Genomic DNA, 25,460 nt, shown 5'->3' with positions numbered 1-25,460 from the left:
TTGTGGTTGAAAATATACTTGGACATAGTCTTGAATGTTAAATTTTCTATTAATTATTAATTTGGGAGCTCTAGACGTAGTTTTGTCAAGGGACTAGTTTATCATAGTTTATCATGGCCGTTTATCATTGTAGACCAAGCCCTCATCTAGAGAAATCTTGCTGTTTGGAGTGTTCAATTATTCTCTTTCAACTTCGAATGCACATAAAAATACATCAATCAAAATTACTAAGATTTTCTAACTAATGTCAAATATTTTTCAGATGTTGGAATTTTTGGCTTGGTTTGGTCTTTACAGATTATTGGTTCCCATGTCATTCGGGCTCTCTTCCACGGCGAGATTTAAGATACTCTCAGATTTTTGGGATGGGGTGAAAAAGATGCGGGGGTAAAAAAAATGGGGTGAAAAAAATGCTTTTTGGGATGGCGTGAAAAAAATTTAAACCCGTTTTTTTATTAATTCTGTACATGCTTAAGGAAAGAACAAAAATCGAACTTTTCAAAATTGCAGGATATTCCATTTATAAATTTAAGAAGCTGAACAAAAATCTGAAAAAAAGTAATTTGAAGCAGCAAATTTGATATTTAAACTTCAAAAACTCAGACAGACTTTAGGTGGATTTTGAAGATAATACTCAAGTATAATCTCGTCTAAAACCTACCAGATCAAATCTTATCTCTTTTGATATTCTGAGAACACAACACCTACCAAGTCGTATCAAATTAGGTGTCTTTTAGTCATACTATTCTACAGATAGATATTTCCATACCATTATGACTTTTCAAATTTTTTAGCATTCTTTTCTCATTTAGTTAATCGATTATATTAAAAATGTAATTGATCTTGCTATGGGGAAACTATTTTTGCTTTCAACAAAGTTTCTTTCCGATTTTTCAAAAAAAATCAACGCCTAATTCGGTTTAAACAAGAACTTTAAGCAGTTCGGCTTCAACTACTTTCGTCTAATCAGTCTTCTTTTTCGTCCGTTTTGTTTGACTGACACACAGCAATTGAAACAGTGTGATCAAATTGGAATATATGGAGTAATTGAAGGGCGGGTTGAATTGGGGGCTAATCCTGGGGCTAATTGAATTCGTTCCCCTCAGAGGCTAGAGGGACCTAGGGCCGCTGCACAAGTAGGAAAACTTTAAATCTACAATCTAATTTATTCCTTCTCCAAAGTTATTTTCCAAATTTGCCTGATTTTTTTTCAAGTTACTCTTCTTTTTATACTCTTGTTTGGTTTAGACCAATGTCGTATCGGGTCTCTTTTTTCCTGCCTCAATTAACCTTTCACTAAGTGACACATGAACAATCTTATGCCAGATAAAGCCGGGATAAGGACTGGAGTTGGGTTTGACCTTATCCGTTTGAGGGCAGCATCAAAAGCATCACATAATATTACTGAGACTAGCCACCGATGGATGGAAAAAGAAGGATAAAAGTTACAAGAAAACTAACAAAAAGATGTGTCGAATTAAAGAGATACCTTATCACCAGATGCAATAAATTTCGACGGGATGATGCTAAAATAGCCTAATTTGGTAGAAGGTGGCATATTTACGCGGAAAAAAGGCGGAACCTTGGAAGTTTTTATTTTCGAAGAACTTTAATCAAAAGATGTTTTATTGTTCACATATGAGTGTGATGTAACTGCATTAAAACATACATGATTTTTTCGTTTATAAAAACAAATGATAAGAACATATCATGATTTCTCAACTATCATATTAATTGAAATTAAAGTGGATCATTTATTTTTGTCAAAAAGCTATGTTTGACCAAAATTGACGGCTAAGAAAAGTTGTATTTTAAACTCATTGACTCATTGTCCAATAATATCTGTTGGAAGTCCACAAAAAAGCGAACCTATTGATTAAAAATTTTTCTGCGATGCTGTAATGCTGAACATGTTAAAAACCTCTCAAATAGTTTGCTGAAATTTACTGAATTGGTTTCAAAACAACAAAAATTTCCAAAGCATTAAAATGATAGCCGGTTACCATGTAAGTAGCACAAAACGTTCCGACATATTAATTTAAAAAACTACAAAAAAGCTCTTTTTTTTCCAATTGCGTTGTTTTTTGATTTTTTTGTAGTCTGTATTCTAAACAAAAGCCTATAAATTCAAAAGCCTAGATAATCAATTTAGTTTGTAGAATTAAATTGAGTACAATTGAATAAAGTTTTCTGCATACAACAGAAAATAAAATCATAAATCAAAAAATAAATATATTCGAAAAAATTTTCAAATTTATTTATTCAAAAAATGAATTCAATTATTTGCACGCAACATTACGAAGCCAAACTGTGCATTTTGTGAATTGTAAGCGGATTTCGCAACAAGGACGCTCCCTTTGTTCTTTTTTGTTCTTTCATTTCCTTTGATCCGACAAAGTTTTAACATGTCCGACAAAGTTTAAAAATGCTTATCCTACAATTTTCATATACGAAAAAAAGCTTATCTTACACTTTCGTACAATTCCATAGATACAGAAAATGTTCAGAAAACTCTAAGATACGCTTTTTTTCATATTTGGAAGTTGTGGGATGAGAATTTTTTCATAAATCAAAGTTTGATTTTTTTTAAAATATTTGTTTCTCAAAATTTTTGGGTTGTTTTCGTGACCCAACACAAGTGACTAGACCCATGGTTCAATCCAAACTAGAGTCACCAAAGGGTTTATCGTCTGGCATTTACAATGCATTTGAAACGACTGTAGTGGTAAAGAGTTATTTGCACAAATGATATACTGAAAGCATCAAATTTTTAATTTTTGGCAAAAACTTTGAAAGATGGTTATTTTTAAAAATAGAATTTTCAAATTATCAGACAATGATCAAGGCATATATAAACATGCCATACAAAGAAATAGGAGTTTTTAGCCATTTCGAAAAAAAATTTTCCAGAGAAACGGAAAAAATCCAAATTTTGTGTATCCAAGACTACGTTATGCAAAACAAAAAAAATTTGCATGCAACATTTTTTTTGGAAAGTGTTTGTTTGAGTAAAAATTCGATTTGCGGTTAAAAAAAAAATTTGGGGCAATTTCAATTTTACTTGCTGGCTCAATCAAAAATCAAAAAATGCTAGTCATACAATTTTCATATATGGGAATTGTATGATAACCATTTTTTTCAAAAAAAAAGAAACATCGTTTTTTTTCATCACCAGACTATTTTAATGTTTTTTTTGGTTCAAATAGCCGCAGAAACTAGTTCGAATCCTTTTTCAATGATTTTCTGAAATTGTATGAAAATTGTATGAGTAGCATTTTTCCATACATTTGATGTATGAAATTGCATGATAAACATTTTCGGTGTATGGAATTGCAAGATATGCATTTTCGGTGTATGGAGGTCAACCCGGGTGCTTGAAGACTTGTCTCTGGAATCCAGGAGCATACAGACACAAAATTGTGGGCCTATCCAGTCCCCTTTTTTTGTTCTCAAAAAGAAATATTTTCGATTATTTGATCTCCAAATTTTATTTGTCAGGCCTCAAAAATTCACGAGCAGGTTGTATTTTTTTAAATAGACATCTCGTAAAGAATGTGAAGCTTTTGGGTCTAGGGCAAACGTTCGATATGTCAAATATCCGCTATGTCAAACATCCCAACTTATAAAACAATTACCTAATAATATGACTCAAAATCTTCAAACGCAAGGCATAGTTCAACTTTAGATTTTACGATACTCGATTTAAATTGCCGGTGGGCGCGGATCGCAAAACGTTGGCGCAAACGCTGTAAACACTCATCAATCAACTAACACAGCTTCTCTGAAGCGAACGGTAGAAATCAGATCTTTGCCCTAGTTTTGATTAATGACGGAGGCTTACCCTTTTGAAGCGGTTTATTGCATGTTTAACATATCGGATATTCTTAGTAAAACATTAATTTTGTTTAGGACTGATTTTGTTGTATAATCTAGTCATTTGCCTTCAAATGATTAACAAGACTGCTCGTATCAGGGCGAAGCCATGAATGTTCCAACTGCCTTTTAAGGTTTATGGAGCAGTGATAAAATTACAAAAATTAAGTGAAATTTTAAAAAAAAATGAAAAAAATTTATTCTAAATTTTTTTAATGAAAACCATCCCCCCACACGCCATATACAGTACAAAGAATCTAATTTGCTCCTTGTAGCAAACCAATTATGACAAATAGGCTTCTTTCAACCAATTTGGAACAATTTCTAAGACGGAATAAATCTCCGCTTACGCGTTAATAGCGCGAATTATATCGCGCGTTAATTGTCCCAAATTGGCCAAAATGGCAATCTTTAAACCCCCGTAACTTTACGAAAAGTGATCACAGGTGAAATATTTTTTCAAATTTGAGCTCAGTACAACAATACCTTTTGAATGATATAAAAAAAATTCCGTCAAAAATGGCTAGTTAAAAAGTCGAAATTTGTCTGAAGAAAAAAAAACCCACCCCGAGCACAAATATTCCGTTACTTTCGTACCGAAAGTCGGAACAATAAGAAAGCGCTATAGAGACTAAAAAGACTGAAAACGGCGCTGTCTAAATTTGATATTACTATTCATTTTTAGCAGTATTTCATTTCGAACTCTCATATGGCAGCCTTGGAGGTGTAGCTACTTTCATGCGTTCCGCCACAAAATAAACAAAATAAAAACTCGGCTTGATGCGGCACGCATCAGTTTGAGTTTTACTCTTGCAAATGTTAAAAAACAAATGCAATTCTAGAGCCTAGCTGAGATCCTTGGATTTCCAACGAAAAATGTCGATTCCAACATTTCAGACTGCTTCTGCTGTTTACGGGTACTCTTAGGCACTAATAACACCTCTCTGACGCCCTGTGATTAAAGCGCCAAACAGCGCCTTGAAAACATTATTTTAAGATTTTTGTTCCGACTTTCTTAACAAAAGTAACGGAATATTTGTGCTCGGGTGGGTTTTTTTTTCTTCAGACATATTTCGACTTTTTAATTAGCCATTTTTGACGGAATTTTTAAAAAATTCTTCGAAAGGTATTGTTGTCCTGAGCTTAAATTTGAAAAGATATTTCAACTGTGATCTTTTTTCGTAAAGTTATGAGGGTTTAAAGATTGCCAATTAGGCCAAGTTGGGACAATTACCGCGCGATATTTCCGCGCTATTAACGCGTAAGCGGAGATTTAATTCGTCTTAGAAATCGTTCCAACTTGGTTCAAGGAAGCTTATTTTCCCTGATTGGTTTGTTACAAGGAGCGTAATCTATTCTTTTGTACTTTATATGGCGTGTAGGGGGATGGTTTTCAAAGAAAAAATTTCAAATTTTAGAACTTTTTTTAAATTTTATTTTATAAATTCAGTTTGTGCGTGATATTTATGTTATTACTGCTCCATAAATGTTAACAGGCAGTCGGAACATTCAGGTCTTCGCCCTGATACGAGCAGTATTGTTTATTGTTTAAAATAGTTTTATCCATCAACGTCAAAATTTCAACCGTGAATCTCTAAGTGGCGTAGAGAAAAGAGCACAAACGTGAAAAATTTTGTTCATTTTATCGCCTGTATCCAAAAGTTGCAAATTTTATGTCCCGTGACTGTAGCATGGAAAATAACGGAAACAAAAACGTCCAGCTCAAATTTTTATGTGTAAACTTTGATAGGTAGGAAAGAACCCGTTCAAAAACCAGATCCCGAGAGCCAGGTTAAGAGGGCAGTAATGGGAAACAGTAGTGGGAAAAGTTTGATCTATGCTTAATTTTTTTGACACTTTTCTTTGTATTTTTGTGTTTTTGGTGCGATCTTCATTATCGTAATATGTTGGTTGATTATTAAGGTCCCAACAATTTTCAGAAAAACTATTTTTCTAACTCGGTCTTCAGTTATTTTCATGGATCCATAGAAACCAAATCAGCTGATCAGATAATAATTTAAAGTAGTCAGAGGCGGATTTAAGATTTTCTAAAGGGGGTAGGGTGCAGAATTTTACAAAATAAATTTGATCAAATTGATTTTCAGAAGTGTCTAAGCAAAAACCCTAGTCTAAAGAGAAGACATTTGTGCACTACCGGCAAATTTTTTAATTAAAACAAAAAAAAATGAGGATATATTCACCATAGAAAGGCGAAGACAATGAATACAAAAAACCAGCCAAAAAAATATTTGACCAAAAAAGGCGCGTTTTCTTACAACTTTTTAACAACTCCTAACAACTTTTTTAATAACATCTAACAACTTTTTTAACAACTCCCCCCTCCCCCGGCATCAAGCATCTGTTGAAAAAACTTAGTCGAAAAACTATTTATTTTCATATTTTTATCCACACAAGGCAGTTATTACCTTCATAAAACTATCTGTAACCAAAAGTGGATCTAGGATTTTCTCGAGGGGGGCGTATTTACAAATAAGTTTGATTGTTTTATCAACTATTTCTTATTATAATGTCAAGCAAATTGAGTTTTTGAGCGGCCCCAGAACACTAGAAGACCGTATTTCGATAAACATTTTTGCCCCGCAGGCAATTTTTTGAAAAAAAAACAGGTCAAAACGCCGTTTTTGGGCACTTTTTGGAAATTTTTGACGAAAAAACCATGTTTCTTTTCGAGCGCTTGTTTTTATTTTTACCAATAAACCATTGTTTTTTTTGGTCCTTAAATCCTAAAAATGGATTGTATAAGAAGGGGGACGAACCCCTGAGGGAAGAGGATGTCCGCCCTTACCCCCCGCCCTTCCCCAAAAAAAATCCACCCCTGTCTGTAACATATGTTGCTTTCTAGTTGTTGCGAATTTTTATTTTCCACCAAAACTTAAGTTTGTGAGTTTTTAAGAATCCTCCTTCCTTTCTTAAAAGCAAGAGTTTGTTAAGAAGATCCACTTTTTGTATAGACAATACCCACGTCGACTCTCAAGAGACCTATTTGGGCAAATTTGTGGAGTACATCTTCTCTTACCAGAACGATCTCATCCCCTTCGATTTCTCGCAGTGCGGGTAAGTGGTTTTCCATTTAATGCTTCTATCATCAGATGTTGGAAGTATATGGACAAGCCGAAGACTTGGCGAGCATGGGCATTTTTGATAAGGACGGCTTTTGAAAAATTATGTCAATTATATAAAGTCACTACTGAGCCTATATGTTTTTCTTTAAGTTAAATTTTTTCAACTAGGTTTCCGTTTTTCAGTCACTTATAAGAAATCATTTCAAACTCGTTTTACATTATATGTGCTTACATAACCGACTGTTGTAAATTCGGACCAATTTGCATTTATACAATCTGAATTGTCTGCATAGGTTTTTGGGATGCTCGGAAACTCAGTTTGATCAACCTGATAATAAGTAAAAAGTTGTCAACATGATCGAAATTTTTTGACAATTACCCCCTCCTTCGAAAAGTTCTAGATCCGTCTCCAATGAATTTTACTAGCCTAGGATGACTGTGGTATCTGTTTAGGTGTGAGCGAGGTGAGTTCTGCACCCAAGAATGGAGTCAGCTGATCACTGTGCTATGGGCGGAGAGTGAGTTGGTGGGCTGTGCCCAGACCAAGTGCAGGGGAGCAGTCAATGACCACATCATACTCTGCAACCTATATCCAGGGTGGGTGGCTTCTGCTAATATTAAGTGCCCAGGAGCTATCAGTGGGCTTTAACAGGTCTGTTGTCTAAAGGTATCCCAAATTTAGCCCAATTGTCTAATGATAAAATTATCACCCCATTATGTACATTTCAGCGCCAAGCTTTTTTTTGCGCCTCCAAGGCCGTTTTTGCGTCTAGAATTTTCACTTGGTACTACTATTAAGATTAAGATAATTTATCCACGGGGGAAAGAGCTGTACAGCTCATCACGGCGAACCGCTGTTGTGCCCCTGTTTAAGAATTACATGCTATTGTTTTTGGTTATTGCAGCCGAATTAGGCCAGAACAGGGTAGACTTATGAAGCTAGAGGGCAAGTGAGAGCGCATCATTACACAAAGTCGTCGCCATGGTGAACGCACACAAATCGGGAAACTTACTAGAAGTTTACGCACACAGATCGGGTTGATCTCATTCTGTAAACTCGTATATGTCGTATATCAAAATTTTATGATTCCAATATTTTCATGAAAAAACATGTTTAGCTTAACTTATTTTTATTGCCAAACTTATTGGGTCGTGTTGGTATCCAAAGACAGTAAAAAAAACATTGTTTTTTAAACCCCTGCGTCACTGAATACATCAAAACAAAATATAGCACATTATACTGCTCATTATATGCATGATCAGCCTAAACTATGATAAGTTGTTTAAAAAGAAACATATTTATCGAAAAAACCAAACGTCTAAATTTTGGCTTAACTTCTTTGTTGGTATTTTTTATCAATATTTGATTGCCCAAAATGAAACATACGCAATGCAAAAAAGCAATAAAAATAATCGCTTTTCAAAAAAACTTCCAGGAAAATTGAAAAACTTTGCAAAAAATATTTTATTTTCGCATGCATACAAGTTTTCATGCATACATAAATAAACAAAAATTTGCAAGCATATATGAATACAAAAATCGTTTCGCGCTTTGAAAAATGATATTGGAAAGAGGGCAAACCGGCTTATCGAGGTTATTGTATATGCCATTACGGAACTGCGGAAATGTTTCAGCAAAGTTAACGAACTAACAATTTCATTTGCAACACCAGTGTATAGCTTCAATTGATTGTTGAATCCGTCATTAGAAAAAAAACATAAAAAAGCTCAGAAAACAGCATTGATTCTCCTGCAATGGTGCATGAACAAAACTGTTCGTATCAAGGCTACGTCTTGAATGTTCCGACAGCCTATTAATTCTTATGATTTAGTTTTTGATCAACAAAGATGACATTAAAATATTTTAAAAAATTATTTAAGAGATTTTCAACCTACACGCTATGTCAAGTACACACTGTGCGTCTATTGAAGCAATATTCAAATCAATTAGACTCTAATTGATTTGAATATTGATTCAATAGACGCACAGCATTTGATTGGGGTGATTGTTTTTATTCAGTCAATTTTGACTATTTTTATAGCAACTGAAGGATATTGTTGCCTGTAGCTAAATATTCAAAATTTATTTGATGTGAATTTTACACATTGAAAACGGTTTTTATTTAAGACCACTTTGACGATTATAATTCGAGCTAAGATAAACATGACTGCTCGTATCGGGGCGAAACCCTGAATGTTCCGACCGCCTTTTAATGTTTATGGAGCAGTAATAACATTTAAGAAATTAAATGAAATAAAACAAAATGAAATTTTTTTTTCTAAAATTTGAATTTTTTTAAAGAAAATCATCCCCCTACACGACATATTAAGTACAAAAGGATAGATTTCGCTCCTTGTAACAAACCAATTATGCCAAATAACCAATTAAGCCAAATAACCAATTCTTTTAACCAATTTGGAACGATTGCTAAGACGGATTAACTCTCCGCTTACGCGTTACTAGCGCGAAATATATCGCGCGTTAATTCTCTCAAATTTGCCAAAATGGCAATCTTTAAACCCCCGTAAATTTACGAAAAATGATCACAGGTGAAATTTTGTTTCAAATTTAAGCTCAGGACAACAATACCTTTCGAATGATATAAAAAAATTCCGTCAAAAATGGCTAGTTAAAAAGTCGAAGATTGTCTGAAGAAAAAAAAACCCACCCCGAGCACAAATATTCCGTTACTTTCGTATCGAAAGCCGGAACAATAACGCGCAATATATTTTAATCGCTTAAACGTAAATGGTAAAGCAAGACTCTTTGGATCAAGGCGAAGCCCTGAATGTTCCGACTGCCTTTTAAGGAGGTTTATGGAGCAGTAATAACTTAAAAAATTTATTGAACTGAAATAAAATGAACATTTTCTTTCTAAAATTTGAAATTTTTAAATGAAAATCATCCCCCTACACGACATATTAAGTACAAAAGGATAGATTTTGCTCCTTGTAACAAACCAATTATGGCAAATAAGCTTCTTTTAACCAATTTGGAACGATTTCTAAGACGGATTAACTCTCCGCTTACGCGTTAATAGCGCGAAATGTATCGCGCGTTAATTGTCCCAGATTGGCCAAAATGCCAATCTTTAAACCCCCGTAATTTTACGAAAAATGATCACAGGTGAAATATCTTTTCAAATTTAAGCTCAGAACAACAATACTTTTCGAATGATATAAAAAAAATTCCGTCAAAAATGGCTAGTTAAAAAGTCGAAATTTGTCTGAAGAAAAAAAAAACCCACCCCGAGCACAAATATTCCGTTACTTTCGTATCGAAAGTCGGAACAATAAATTCTTCCAAACTAATCTGAGAAAAATTATATGCACTGATTAATGCGGTACCTTACGCAAAACTATCAGTTGGCACTTAGCGTAGCTTGTGAAGAAATAGAGTAAAGAAATATTAATTCTAACTGTTTTAAAAATAAAAAAAATTATTCTCGAACATTTTATTAGATTTTTTTCAACAAAAAGCGTGAGAGTGAGAATAGAAGGCAGTCGAATTATTCAAGACTATGTTCTTGTGCCTGAGAGCTCGTGTGTTAAATTGGAATACACCGTCCCCTAAACCAAGCTCTTATTGATATTTAGCATTTTTGCGCAATTCCATTATCCCAAATTAGCTAAACTGCCAACTTAACAGCCTTAATAATTTTTTTAAAGTTGTTGCAAGTAGCAATTTTTTTGTTATGCGCGCAGGACGTTGATGGTTTTTTCAATTGTACAAAAAACTCCCGTCAAAAGTGGCGGTTTAAGAAGTCAAAATTTGTTTAAAGCTAAAAACCACACATCACTAACTTTCTGTCGCTATCTCCTCAAAAGGAAAACCCGGATAAAACCCAGATTAAATTAAATAAGTGAATTATGCAACGCACAGGAGAAACTGCTAATCGCAAATTTTAAAAAAGCAGAAAATGCAAAATACCAAACTATTTATCCCAAAACATTAAGAAAAAGTAATTGTATAATTGTTACAAAATTTTTAAAAAAAGCTTTCATAAAATTTAATTGATCTCCAAATTCAAGTAGTTCCAAGAATTTTTCACCAACTGTTGGAGATATCCTTTTTTGATAAGACTTTTGTATCTCTCATATAAGTCCTGCTATTTTAGCTCAGCTGCAATTAGATGTATTTAAAATTTCGTTAAAAAAATTCGATGAGAACAAGATATGAAGACCAAGAAAAAACAACTTTCTTCTCTTGCAAACGTTCCTTTTTAGTAATAACATGAAAAAAATAAATATAGCAAAAAAATTAAAAAATTGTTCTAAATTAGACAAAAATGACAATATGTAAACCCCCATTACTCTATGAAAAATAATCACAGGTGAAATATCTTGTTAATCTAAGCTCAAGACAACAATACATTTTGAATGATACAAAAAAAATCTGTCAAAAATGGCTAATTGAAAAGTAGAAATTTGTAGAAATTCTGAAGAAAAAAATATTCTGTTTGTCCGAAGAAGCACAAAGATTACTTTTGTTGCGGAAATTGAAACAATTACGCTGATACTTGAAATGGCTAGTTAAAAAGCCGAAATTTGTCTAAAGAAAGAAAAACCCACCCCGAGCACAAATATTCCGTTACTTTCGTATCGAAAGTCGGAACAACAAATTCTTCCAAATTAATCTGAGAAAAATTATATGCACTGATTAATGCGGTACCTTACGCAAAACTATCAGTTGGCACTTAGCGTAGCTTGTGAAGAGATAGAGTAAAAAAATATTAATTCTAACTGTTTTAAAAATAAAAAAAATTAGTCTCGAACATTTTATTAGATTTTTTTTCAACAAAAAGCGTGAGAGTGAGAATAGAAGGCAGTCGAATTATTCAAGACTATGTTCTTGTGCCTGAGAGCTCGTGTGTTAAATTGGAATACACCGTCCCCTAAACCAAGCTCTTATTGATATTTAGCATTTTTGCGCAATTCCATTATCCCAAATTAGCTAAACTGCCAACTTAACAGCCTTAATAATTTTTTTAAAGTTGTTGCAAGTAGCAATTTTTTTGTTATGCGCGCAGGACGTTGATCGTTTTTTCAATTGTACAAAAAATTCCCGTCAAAAGTGGCGGTTTAAGAAGTCAAAATTTGTTTAAAGCTAAAAACCACACATCACTAACTTTCTGTCGCTATCTCCTCAAAAGGAAAACCCGGATAAAACCCAGATTAAATTAAATAAGTGAATTATGCAACGCAAAGGAGAAACTGCTAATCGCAAATTTTAAAAAAGCAGAAAATGCAAAATACCAAACTATTTATCCCAAAACATTAAGAAAAAGTAATTGTATAATTGTTACAAAATTTTTAAAAAATGCTTTCATAAAATTTAATTGATCTCCAAATTCAAGTAGTTCCAAGAATTTTTCACCAACTGTTGGAGATATCCTTTTTTGATAAGACTTTTGTATCTCTCATATAAGTCCTGCTATTTTAGCTCAGCTGCAATTAGATGTATCTAAAAATTCGTTAAAAAAATTCGATGAGAACAAGATATAATGACCAAGAAAAAACAACTCTCTTCTCTTGCAAACGTTCCTTTTTTAGTAATAACATGAAAAAAATAAATATAGCAAAAAAAGTAAAAATTGTTCTAAATTAGACAAAAATGACAATCTGTAAACCCCCATTACTCTATGAAAAATAATCACAGGTGAAATATCTTGTTAATCTAAGCTCAAGACAACAATACATTTTGAATGATACAAAAAAAATCTGTCAAAAATGGCTAATTGAAAAGTAGAAATTTGTAGAAATTCTGAAGAAAAAAATATTCTGTTTGTCCGAAGAAGCACAAAGATTACTTTTGTTGCGGAAATTGAAACATTTACGCTGATACTTGAAATGGCTAGTTAAAAAGCCGAAATTTGTCTGAAGAAAGAAAAACCCACCCCGAGCACAAATATTCCGTTACTTTCGTATCGAAAGTCGGAACAACAAATTCTTCCAAATTAATCTGAGAAAAATTATATGCACTGATTAATGCGGTACCTTACGCAAAACTATCAGTTGGCACTTAGCGTAGCTTGTGAAGAGATAGAGTAAAAAAATATTAATTCTAACTGTTTTAAAAATAAAAAAAATTAGTCTCGAACATTTTATTAGATTTTTTTCAACAAAAAGCGTGAGAGTGAGAATAGAAGGCAGTCGAATTATTCAAGACTATGTTCTTGTGCCTGAGAGCTCGTGTGTTAAATTGGAATACACCGTCCCCTAAACCAAGCTCTTATTGATATTTAGCATTTTTGCGCAATTCCATTATCCCAAATTAGCTAAACTGCCAACTTAACAGCCTTAATAATTTTTTTAAAGTTGTTGCAAGTAGCAATTTTTTTGTTATGCGCGCAGGACGTTGATGGTTTTTTCAATTGTACAAAAAACTCCCGTCAAAAGTGGCGGTTTAAGAAGTCAAAATTTGTTTAAAGCTAAAAACCACACGTCACTAACTTTCTGTCGCTATCTCCTCAAAAGGAAAACCCGGATAAAACCCAGATTAAATTAAATAAGTGAATTATGCAACGCAAAGGAGAAACTGCTAATCGCAAATTTTAAAAAAGCAGAAAATGCAAAATACCAAACTATTTATCCCAAAACATTAAGAAAAAGTAATTGTATAATTGTTACAAAGTTTTTAAAAAATGCTTTCATAAAATTTAATTGATCTCCAAATTCAAGTAGTTCCAAGAATTTTTCACCAACTGTTGGAGATATCCTTTTTTGATAAGACTTTTGTATCTCTCATATAAGTCCTGCTATTTTAGCTCAGCTGCAATTAGATGTATTTAAAATTTCGTTAAAAAAATTCGATGAGAACAAGATATAAAGACCAAGAAAAAACAACTTTCTTCTCTTGCAAACGTTCCTTTTTAGTAATAACATGAAAAAAATAAATATAGCAAAAAAATTAAAAAATTGTTCTAAATTAGACAAAAATGACAATATGTAAACCCCCATTGCTCTATGAAAAATAATCACAGGTGAAATATCTTGTTAATCTAAGCTCAAGACAACAATACATTTTGAATGATACAAAAAAAATCTGTCAAAAATGGCTAATTGAAAAGTAGAAATTTGTAGAAATTCTGAAGAAAAAAATATTCTGTTTGTCCGAAGAAGCACAAAGATTACTTTTGTTGCGGAAATTGAAACATTTACGCTGATACTTGAAATGGCTAGTTAAAAAGCCGAAATTTGTCTGAAGAAAGAAAAACCCACCCCGAGCACAAATATTCCGTTACTTTCGTATCGAAAGTCGGAACAACAAATTCTTCCAAATTAATCTGAGAAAAATTATATGCACTGATTAATGCGGTACCTTACGCAAAACTATCAGTTGGCACTTAGCGTAGCTTGTGAAGAGATAGAGTAAAAAAATATTAATTCTAACTGTTTTAAAAATAAAAAAAATTAGTCTCGAACATTTTATTAGATTTTTTTCAACAAAAAGCGTGAGAGTGAGAATAGAAGGCAGTCGAATTATTCAAGACTATGTTCTTGTGCCTGAGAGCTCGTGTGTTAAATTGGAATACACCGTCCCCTAAACCAAGCTCTTATTGATATTTAGCATTTTTGCGCAATTCCATTATCCCAAATTAGCTAAACTGCCAACTTAACAGCCTTAATAATTTTTTTAAAGTTGTTGCAAGTAGCAATTTTTTTGTTATGCGCGCAGGACGTTGATGGTTTTTTCAATTGTACAAAGAACTCCCGTCAAAAGTGGCGGTTTAAGAAGTCAAAATTTGTTTAAAGCTAAAAACCACACGTCACTAACTTTCTGTCGCTATCTCCTCAAAAGGAAAACCCGGATAAAACCCAGATTAAATTAAATAAGTGAATTATGCAACGCACAGGAGAAACTGCTAATCGCAAATTTTTTTGACACTTTTCTTTGTATTTTTGTGTTTTTGGTGCGATCTTCATTATCGTAATATGTTGGTTGATTATTAAGGTCCCAACAATTTTCAGAAAAACTATTTTTCTAACTCGGTCTTCAGTTATTTTCATGGATCCATACAAACCAAATCAGCTGATCAGATAATAATTTAAAGTAGTCAGAGGCGGATTTAAGATTTTCTAAAGGGGGTAGGGTGCAGAATTTTACAAAATAAATTTGACCAAATTGATTTTCAGAAGTGTCTAAGCAAAAACCCTAGTCTAAAGAGAAGACATTTGTGCACTACCGGCAAATTTTTTAATTAAAACAAAAAAAAATGAGGATATATTCACCATAGAAAGGCGAAGACAATGAATACAAAAAACAAGCCAGAAAAATATTTGACCAAAAAAGGCGCGTTTTCTAACAACTTTTTAACAACTCCTAACAACTTTTTTAATAACATCTAACAACTTTTTTAACAACTCCCCCCTCCCCCGGCATCAAGCATCTGTTGAAAAAACTTAGTCGAAAAACTATTTATTTTCATATTTTTATCCACACAAGGCAGTTATTACCTTCATAAAACTATCTGTAACCAAAAGTGGATCTAGGATTTTCTCGAGGGGGGCGTATTTACAAATAAGTTTGATTGTTTTGTCAATTATTTCTTATTATAATGTCAAGCAAACTGAGTTTCTGAGCGGCCCCAGAACACTAGAAGACCGTATTTCGATAAACATTTTTGCCCCGCAGGCAATTTTTTGAAAAAAAAACAGGTCAAAACGCCGTTTTTGGGCACTTTTTGGAAATTTTTGACGAAAAAACCATGTTTCTTTTCGAGCGCTTGTTTTTATTTTTACCAATAAACCATTGTTTTTTTTGGTCCTTAAATCCTAAAAATGGATTGTATAAGAAGGGGGACGAACCCCTGAGGGAAGAGGATGTCCGCCCTTACCCCCCGCCCTTCCCCAAAAAAAATCCACCCCTGTCTGTAACATATGTTGCTTTCTAGTTGTTGCGAATTTTTATTTTCCACCAAAACTTAAGTTTGTGAGTTTTTAAGAATCCTCCTTCCTTTCTTAAAAGCAAGAGTTTGTTAAGAAGATCCACTTTTTGTATAGACAATACCCACGTCGACTCTCAAGAGACCTATTTGGGCAAATTTGTGGAGTACATCTTCTCTTACCAGAACGATCTCATCCCCTTCGATTTCTCGCAGTGCGGGTAAGTGGTTTTCCATTTAATGCTTCTATCATCAGATGTTGGAAGTATATGGACAAGCCGAAGACTTGGCGAGCATGGGCATTTTTGATAAGGACGGCTTTTGAAAAATTATGTCAATTATATAAAGTCACTACTGAGCCTATATGTTTTTCTTTAAGTTAAATTTTTTCAACTAGGTTTCCGTTTTTCAGTCACTTATAAGAAATCATTTCAAACTCGTTTTACATTATATGTGCTTACATAACCGACTGTTGTAAATTCGGACCAATTTGCATTTATACAATCTGAATTGTCTGCATAGGTTTTTGGGATGCTCGGAAACTCAGTTTGATCAACCTGATAATAAGTAAAAAGTTGTCAACATGATCGAAATTTTTTGACAATTACCCCCTCCTTCGAAAAGTTCTAGATCCGTCTCCAATGAATTTTACTAGCCTAGGATGACTGTGGTATCTGTTTAGGTGTGAGCGAGGTGAGTTCTGCACCCAAGAATGGAGTCAGCTGATCACTGTGCTATGGGCGGAGAGTGAGTTGGTGGGCTGTGCCCAGACCAAGTGCAGGGGAGCAGTCAATGACCACATCATACTCTGCAACCTATATCCAGGGTGGGTGGCTTCTGCTAATATTAAGTGCCCAGGAGCTATCAGTGGGCTTTAACAGGTCTGTTGTCTAAAGGTATCCCAAATTTAGCCCAATTGTCTAATGATAAAATTATCACCCCATTATGTACATTTCAGCGCCAAGCTTTTTTTTGCGCCTCCAAGGCCGTTTTTGCGTCTAGAATTTTCACTTGGTACTACTATTAAGATTAAGATAATTTATCCACGGGGGAAAGAGCTGTACAGCTCATCACGGCGAACCGCTGTTGTGCCCCTGTTTAAGAATTACATGCTATTGTTTTTGGTTATTGCAGCCGAATTAGGCCAGAACAGGGTAGACTTATGAAGCTAGAGGGCAAGTGAGAGCGCATCATTACACAAAGTCGTCGCCATGGTGAACGCACACAAATCGGGAAACTTACTAGAAGTTTACGCACACAGATCGGGTTGATCTCATTCTGTAAACTCGTATATGTCGTATATCAAAATTTTATGATTCCAATATTTTCATGAAAAAACATGTTTAGCTTAACTTATTTTTATTGCCAAACTTATTGGGTCGTGTTGGTATCCAAAGACAGTAAAAAAAACATTGTTTTTTAAACCCCTGCGTCACTGAATACATCAAAACAAAATATAGCACATTATACTGCTCATTATATGCATGATCAGCCTAAACTATGATAAGTTGTTTAAAAAGAAACATACTTATCGAAAAAACCAAACGTCTAAATTTTGGCTTAACTTCTTTGTTGGTATTTTTTATCAATATTTGATTGCCCAAAATGAAACATACGCAATGCAAAAAAGCAATAAAAATAATCGCTTTTCAAAAAAACTTCCAGGAAAATTGAAAAACTTTGCAAAAAATATTTTATTTTCGCATGCATACAAGTTTTCATGCATACATAAATAAACAAAAATTTGCAAGCATATATGAATACAAAAATCGTTTCGCGCTTTGAAAAATGATATTGGAAAGAGGGCAAACCGGCTTATCGAGGTTATTGTATATGCCATTACGGAACTGCGGAAATGTTTCAGCAAAGTTAACGAACTAACAATTTCATTTGCAACACCAGTGTATAGCTTCAATTGATTGTTGAATCCGTCATTAGAAAAAAAACATAAAAAAGCTCAGAAAACAGCATTGATTCTCCTGCAATGGTGCATGAACAAAACTGTTCGTATCAAGGCTACGTCTTGAATGTTCCGACAGCCTATTAATTCTTATGATTTAGTTTTTGATCAACAAAGATGACATTAAAATATTTTAAAAAATTATTTAAGAGATTTTCAACCTACACGCTATGTCAAGTACACACTGTGCGTCTATTGAAGCAATATTCAAATCAATTAGACTCTAATTGATTTGAATATTGATTCAATAGACGCACAGCATTTGATTGGGGTGATTGTTTTTATTCAGTCAATTTTGACTATTTTTATAGCAACTGAAGGATATTGTTGCCTGTAGCTAAATATTCAAAATTTATTTGATGTGAATTTTACACATTGAAAACGGTTTTTATTTAAGACCACTTTGACGATTATAATTCGAGCTAAGATAAACATGACTGCTCGTATCGGGGCGAAACCCTGAATGTTCCGACCGCCTTTTAATGTTTATGGAGCAGTAATAACATTTAAGAAATTAAATGAAATAAAACAAAATGAAATTTTTTTTTCTAAAATTTGAATTTTTTTAAAGAAAATCATCCCCCTACACGACATATTAAGTACAAAAGGATAGATTTCGCTCCTTGTAACAAACCAATTATGCCAAATAACCAATTAAGCCAAATAACCAATTCTTTTAACCAATTTGGAACGATTGCTAAGACGGATTAACTCTCCGCTTACGCGTTACTAGCGCGAAATATATCGCGCGTTAATTCTCTCAAATTTGCCAAAATGGCAATCTTTAAACCCCCGTAAATTTACGAAAAATGATCACAGGTGAAATTTTTTTTCAAATTTAAGCTCAGGACAACAATACCTTTCGAATGATATAAAAAAATTCCGTCAAAAATGGCTAGTTAAAAAGTCGAAGATTGTCTGAAGAAAAAAAAACCCACCCCGAGCACAAATATTCCGTTACTTTCGTATCGAAAGCCGGAACAATAACGCGCAATATATTTTAATCGCTTAAACGTAAATGGTAAAGCAAGACTCTTTGGATCAAGGCGAAGCCCTGAATGTTCCGACTGCCTTTTAAGGAGGTTTATGGAGCAGTAATAACTTAAAAAATTTATTGAAATGAAATAAAATGAACATTTTCTTTCTAAAATTTGAAATTTTTTAATGAAAATCATCCCCCTACACGACATATTAAGTACAAAAGGATAGATTTTGCTCCTTGTAACAAACCAACTATGGCAAATAAGCTTCTTTTAACCAATTTGGAACGATTTCTAAGACGGATTAACTCTCCGCTTACGCGTTAATAGCGCGAAATGTATCGCGCGTTAATTGTCCCAGATTGGCCAAAATGCCAATCTTTAAACCCCCGTAATTTTACGAAAAATGATCACAGGTGAAATATCTTTTCAAATTTAAGCTCAGAACAACAATACTTTTCGAATGATATAAAAAAAATTCCGTCAAAAATGGCTAGTTAAAAAGTCGAAATTTGTCTGAAGAAAAAAAAAACCCACCCCGAGCACAAATATTCCGTTACTTTCGTATCGAAAGTCGGAACAATAAATTCTTCCAAACTAATCTGAGAAAAATTATATGCACTGATTAATGCGGTACCTTACGCAAAACTATCAGTTGGCACTTAGCGTAGCTTGTGAAGAAATAGAGTAAAGAAATATTAATTCTAACTGTTTTAAAAATAAAAAAAATTATTCTCGAACATTTTATTAGATTTTTTTCAACAAAAAGCGTGAGAGTGAGAATAGAAGGCAGTCGAATTATTCAAGACTATGTTCTTGTGCCTGAGAGCTCGTGTGTTAAATTGGAATACACCGTCCCCTAAACCAAGCTCTTATTGATATTTAGCATTTTTGCGCAATTCCATTATCCCAAATTAGCTAAACTGCCAACTTAACAGCCTTAATAATTTTTTTAAAGTTGTTGCAAGTAGCAATTTTTTTGTTATGCGCGCAGGACGTTGATGGTTTTTTCAATTGTACAAAAAACTCCCGTCAAAAGTGGCGGTTTAAGAAGTCAAAATTTGTTTAAAGCTAAAAACCACACATCACTAACTTTCTGTCGCTATCTCCTCAAAAGGAAAACCCGGATAAAACCCAGATTAAATTAAATAAGTGAATTATGCAACGCACAGGAGAAACTGCTAATCGCAAATTTTAAAAAAGCAGAAAATGCAAAATACCAAACTATTTATCCCAAAACATTAAGAAAAAGTAATTGTATAATTGTTACAAAATTTTTAAAAAAAGCTTTCATAAAATTTAATTGATCTCCAAATTCAAGTAGTTCCAAGAATTTTTCACCAACTGTTGGAGATATCCTTTTTTGATAAGACTTTTGTATCTCTCATATAAGTCCTGCTATTTTAGCTCAGCTGCAATTAGATGTATTTAAAATTTCGTTAAAAAAATTCGATGAGAACAAGATATAAAGACCAAGAAAAAACAACTTTCTTCTCTTGCAAACGTTCCTTTTTAGTAATAACATGAAAAAAATAAATATAGCAAAAAAATTAAAAAATTGTTCTAAATTAGACAAAAATGACAATATGTAAACCCCCATTACTCTATGAAAAATAATCACAGGTGAAATATCTTGTTAATCTAAGCTCAAGACAACAATACATTTTGAATGATACAAAAAAAATCTGTCAAAAATGGCTAATTGAAAAGTAGAAATTTGTAGAAATTCTGAAGAAAAAAATATTCTGTTTGTCCGAAGAAGCACAAAGATTACTTTTGTTGCGGAAATTGAAACAATTACGCTGATACTTGAAATGGCTAGTTAAAAAGCCGAAATTTGTCTAAAGAAAGAAAAACCCACCCCGAGCACAAATATTCCGTTACTTTCGTATCGAAAGTCGGAACAACAAATTCTTCCAAATTAATCTGAGAAAAATTATATGCACTGATTAATGCGGTACCTTACGCAAAACTATCAGTTGGCACTTAGCGTAGCTTGTGAAGAGATAGAGTAAAAAAATATTAATTCTAACTGTTTTAAAAATAAAAAAAATTAGTCTCGAACATTTTATTAGATTTTTTTTCAACAAAAAGCGTGAGAGTGAGAATAGAAGGCAGTCGAATTATTCAAGACTATGTTCTTGTGCCTGAGAGCTCGTGTGTTAAATTGGAATACACCGTCCCCTAAACCAAGCTCTTATTGATATTTAGCATTTTTGCGCAATTCCATTATCCCAAATTAGCTAAACTGCCAACTTAAAAGCCTTAATAATTTTTTTAAAGTTGTTGCAAGTAGCAATTTTTTTGTTATGCGCGCAGGACGTTGATCGTTTTTTCAATTGTACAAAAAATTCCCGTCAAAAGTGGCGGTTTAAGAAGTCAAAATTTGTTTAAAGCTAAAAACCACACATCACTAACTTTCTGTCGCTATCTCCTCAAAAGGAAAACCCGGATAAAACCCAGATTAAATTAAATAAGTGAATTATGCAACGCAAAGGAGAAACTGCTAATCGCAAATTTTAAAAAAGCAGAAAATGCAAAATACCAAACTATTTATCCCAAAACATTAAGAAAAAGTAATTGTATAATTGTTACAAAATTTTTAAAAAATGCTTTCATAAAATTTAATTGATCTCCAAATTCAAGTAGTTCCAAGAATTTTTCACCAACTGTTGGAGATATCCTTTTTTGATAAGACTTTTGTATCTCTCATATAAGTCCTGCTATTTTAGCTCAGCTGCAATTAGATGTATCTAAAAATTCGTTAAAAAAATTCGATGAGAACAAGATATAATGACCAAGAAAAAACAACTCTCTTCTCTTGCAAACGTTCCTTTTTTAGTAATAACATGAAAAAAATAAATATAGCAAAAAAAGTAAAAATTGTTCTAAATTAGACAAAAATGACAATCTGTAAACCCCCATTACTCTATGAAAAATAATCACAGGTGAAATATCTTGTTAATCTAAGCTCAAGACAACAATACATTTTGAATGATACAAAAAAAATCTGTCAAAAATGGCTAATTGAAAAGTAGAAATTTGTAGAAATTCTGAAGAAAAAAATATTCTGTTTGTCCGAAGAAGCACAAAGATTACTTTTGTTGCGGAAATTGAAACATTTACGCTGATACTTGAAATGGCTAGTTAAAAAGCCGAAATTTGTCTGAAGAAAGAAAAACCCACCCCGAGCACAATTATTCCGTTACTTTCGTATCGAAAGTCGGAACAACAAATTCTTCCAAATTAATCTGAGAAAAATTATATGCACTGATTAATGCGGTACCTTACGCAAAACTATCAGTTGGCACTTAGCGTAGCTTGTGAAGAGATAGAGTAAAAAAATATTAATTCTAACTGTTTTAAAAATAAAAAAAATTAGTCTCGAACATTTTATTAGATTTTTTTCAACAAAAAGCGTGAGAGTGAGAATAGAAGGCAGTCGAATTATTCAAGACTATGTTCTTGTGCGTGAGAGCTCGTGTGTTAAATTGGAATACACCGTCCCCTAAACCAAGCTCTTATTGATATTTAGCATTTTTGCGCAATTCCATTATCCCAAATTAGCTAAACTGCCAACTTAACAGCCTTAATAATTTTTTTAAAGTTGTTGCAAGTAGCAATTTTTTTGTTATGCGCGCAGGACGTTGATGGTTTTTTCAATTGTACAAAAAACTCCCGTCAAAAGTGGCGGTTTAAGAAGTCAAAATTTGTTTAAAGCTAAAAACCACACGTCACTAACTTTCTGTCGCTATCTCCTCAAAAGGAAAACCCGGATAAAACCCAGATTAAATTAAATAAGTGAATTATGCAACGCACAGGAGAAACTGCTAATCGCAAATTTTAAAAAAGCAGAAAATGCAAAATACCAAACTATTTATCCCAAAACATTAAGAAAAAGTAATTGTATAATTGTTACAAAATTTTTAAAAAATGCTTTCATAAAATTTAATTGATCTCCAAATTCAAGTAGTTCCAAGAATTTTTCACCAACTGTTGGAGATATCCTTTTTTGATAAGACTTTTGTATCTCTCATATAAGTCCTGCTATTTTAGCTCAGCTGCAATTAGATGTATTTAAAATTTCGTTAAAAAAATTCGATGAGAACAAGATATAATGACCAAGAAAAAACAACTTTCTTCTCTTGCAAACGTTCCTTTTTAGTAATAACATGAAAAAAATAAATATAGCAAAAAAATTAAAAATTGTTCTAAATTAGACAAAAATGACAATCTGTAAAACCCCATTACTCTATGAAAAATAATCACAGGTGAAATATCTTGTTAATCTAAGCTCAAGACAACAATACATTTTGAATGATACAAAAAAATTCTGTCAAAAATGGCTAATTGAAAAGTAGAAATTTGTAGAAATTCTGAAGAAAAAAATATTCTGTTTGTCCGAAGAAGCACAAACATTACTTTTGTTGCGGAAATTGAAACAATTACGCTGATACGATACACGTCTTTCTCAAAATGTTTCAGCCAATAAAAAGGAAAGGAAAAATTCTAAAGTTGACTTTTGAACGTGTACAAAATTGCAAAAACTCCCGACTGTTATTATTTCCAAGTCCCGAATATCCAGTGCATATCGTTGCAATTCCCCATAGAAGAAGGACCGAATGGGCGAAAATAAAAATTAGCCACTCAGATTTCAGTATTTTTTTATTTGGAAAGATTTCCAGGGATTTTAAATTAAAATTTGTCGAATATAAACACGGCAGAAATGTGCAAAATTTTCATATTATTCTTGACCACCGGCGAATTGGAATAAAATTACAATTTATAGCGAAATATTGCTTCATTAAATTCCTTTTAGTTGAACGGCAACTGATTCATTTTAATAATTGACTTTCGGCTGTTTTTGTTTTCGGTTATTCGCCCATGAGAATAGACCCCGAGCAGATCCAGGCAATGGAAGTCAACCTAACAATAGATTGAAACTTTTTGGTATTCAGGCAAACTAAATTGTTCAAGTTCTGGTCGGGCTTAAGCTCGTGAACTTTGTTCTATCTTTGAGAACCGGGCTATAATAAGACAAGCTGGATAGCCTTTCATAGATCCTCGGCGAACCCCAGTAATCGAAACGCAGAAATCACAAGTATACCGTTGTCAGGACTAAAGCAGCGGATGATCGGTTGATCTTAAAGCAATGTATTAGTTCTAATTAATGTGTTGCTGTAGGCCGTACTACGACACATGTCCCTATGAGAAGTTCTATGACTGGGTGAGATGTCCTCAGAACTACTACAAGTCCCCAGAGGGACTATGCGTCTGTGAGTAATTAGAACTAGAACTCTCAACCCCCACCTCCGACCACACACACACACGCATACAGATACATAAATACACATACGCACGCGCACACACACATACCCTCTACACATCAATTAACTTCGTCTAATTTTTTTCATCTGGAATCTGAAACAAGAATATAAATCTTTAGAGCCAAACAATATTAATCAAATATGTGATCGTTGTCAGAATTGCATACGACGGAACTTAGAAACGTCAACGTTCAAAACTTTCTCTTCGCTGACTTAAATTGACATTGTTCTTATTTCAGGTAGCGATGAATGTAGGTATCACAATGTGGACCGACGGGGAGCCGGACCTGAAGGGGGAGGGGACAAAAACATAATTGGGGGCGACAGAGGAGGTGGAGTGAACTCAGTGTCCAACAGGAGCCCCTCCGCCTCTCTTCAGGGGGGCAAATCACAGTCTGCAGATCCATTAGTTCACATCTTAATCACACTCCTGCTCCCTTCAGTTTTCGCTATTTTGAATGAAAAAATCAACACTGAACTGTTTCTCACGTGATCAATGCGTGATAATTTTTTCAAATCGAGTTGAATTAATACAGCCATACGGTGATACTCTAAACTAAGTATCAGATATAGATAAGTTTGCTCTTATTAGATTCTGACAGGTGTCTTAAGTTGACCTGGCATTTAAAAAATGATCAAATTCTTCTACTTTATGCCCACCTGTGATTTTGTGATTTTTGCCTCAAAAATTGTGTACGCTAATGGGTGATTATCAAATTTGACAAGCGGTGATTGCCTAAAGGCGCGCCCATTCAGTTCTTCTTACATAAAACCAAGGGGCTCTTACCGAATATCTAACTCTATACGAAATCGGGGAAAGGGTAGGGGGGGGGGTCTGTTCAGGAAGGTAGAAGAAGAGCCGTGACCCTGAGTGACCTTTGTATAGTCTGCATTGGCGCTCACCTTTCACATTTGACCCCTGATTTCTGATTTATGAATCCACAAATACCTTTCTTCCCAGTGATTCAATGTGCAATACTATGACTAAATAAATTGGTTTTCATTTATTCAAATCGTGCCAAATAAATGTATTTTTCTATTGTTTTCTGAAAATTTTCTAATTTCAATTTTTTCTTGGTGTAAGCTTTGGCGATTGAGTTTTTCATTCTTTTGCAATGCTTAACATTAAATTTTGGTTGTTTGGTGCGGCAATTCTAATTTCTTTATAGAAAACCTGGATAAAACGAAAACTTTTTTGGATAGTGTAAGCTCCCATCCAAATATGTTTCCAGCAAAGCTGCAAAAAAATTGAGCAGATATAAATTCCACTGACTCAAATTTTCATTTTTGCCCTATTACTATAATATTACAAGTACTACTTACTCAGATAAGAAACTGGCAGATAAAATTAC

General features: G+C 33.4%; 1 protein-coding gene across 1 annotated transcript in view; it reads left to right on the top strand.

Moving 5' to 3' along the window:
• LOC134844730 (uncharacterized) overlaps nucleotides 1-24,796 on the top strand; it is a 59,508-nt gene extending 34,712 nt beyond the window's left edge. The window contains exons 3-9 of the mRNA XM_063861543.1: nucleotides 6,846-6,948; nucleotides 7,410-7,553; nucleotides 7,862-7,902; nucleotides 15,960-16,062; nucleotides 16,524-16,667; nucleotides 23,966-24,057; nucleotides 24,348-24,796. Coding sequence (XP_063717613.1) covers nucleotides 6,846-6,948; nucleotides 7,410-7,553; nucleotides 7,862-7,902; nucleotides 15,960-16,062; nucleotides 16,524-16,667; nucleotides 23,966-24,057; nucleotides 24,348-24,601 — 881 coding nt within the window. The 3' untranslated portion in view covers nucleotides 24,602-24,796. The remainder of the gene's footprint in view (nucleotides 1-6,845; nucleotides 6,949-7,409; nucleotides 7,554-7,861; nucleotides 7,903-15,959; nucleotides 16,063-16,523; nucleotides 16,668-23,965; nucleotides 24,058-24,347) is intronic.
• The last annotated feature ends 664 nt before the right edge of the window (nucleotides 24,797-25,460 follow it).

The sequence above is a fragment of the Symsagittifera roscoffensis genome, chromosome 4 (genome assembly GCF_963678635.1).
Source record: "Symsagittifera roscoffensis chromosome 4, txSymRosc1.1, whole genome shotgun sequence".
NCBI lineage: Eukaryota > Metazoa > Xenacoelomorpha > Acoela > Convolutidae > Symsagittifera > Symsagittifera roscoffensis.
This window is presented reverse-complemented; position numbering and strand designations above follow the sequence as displayed.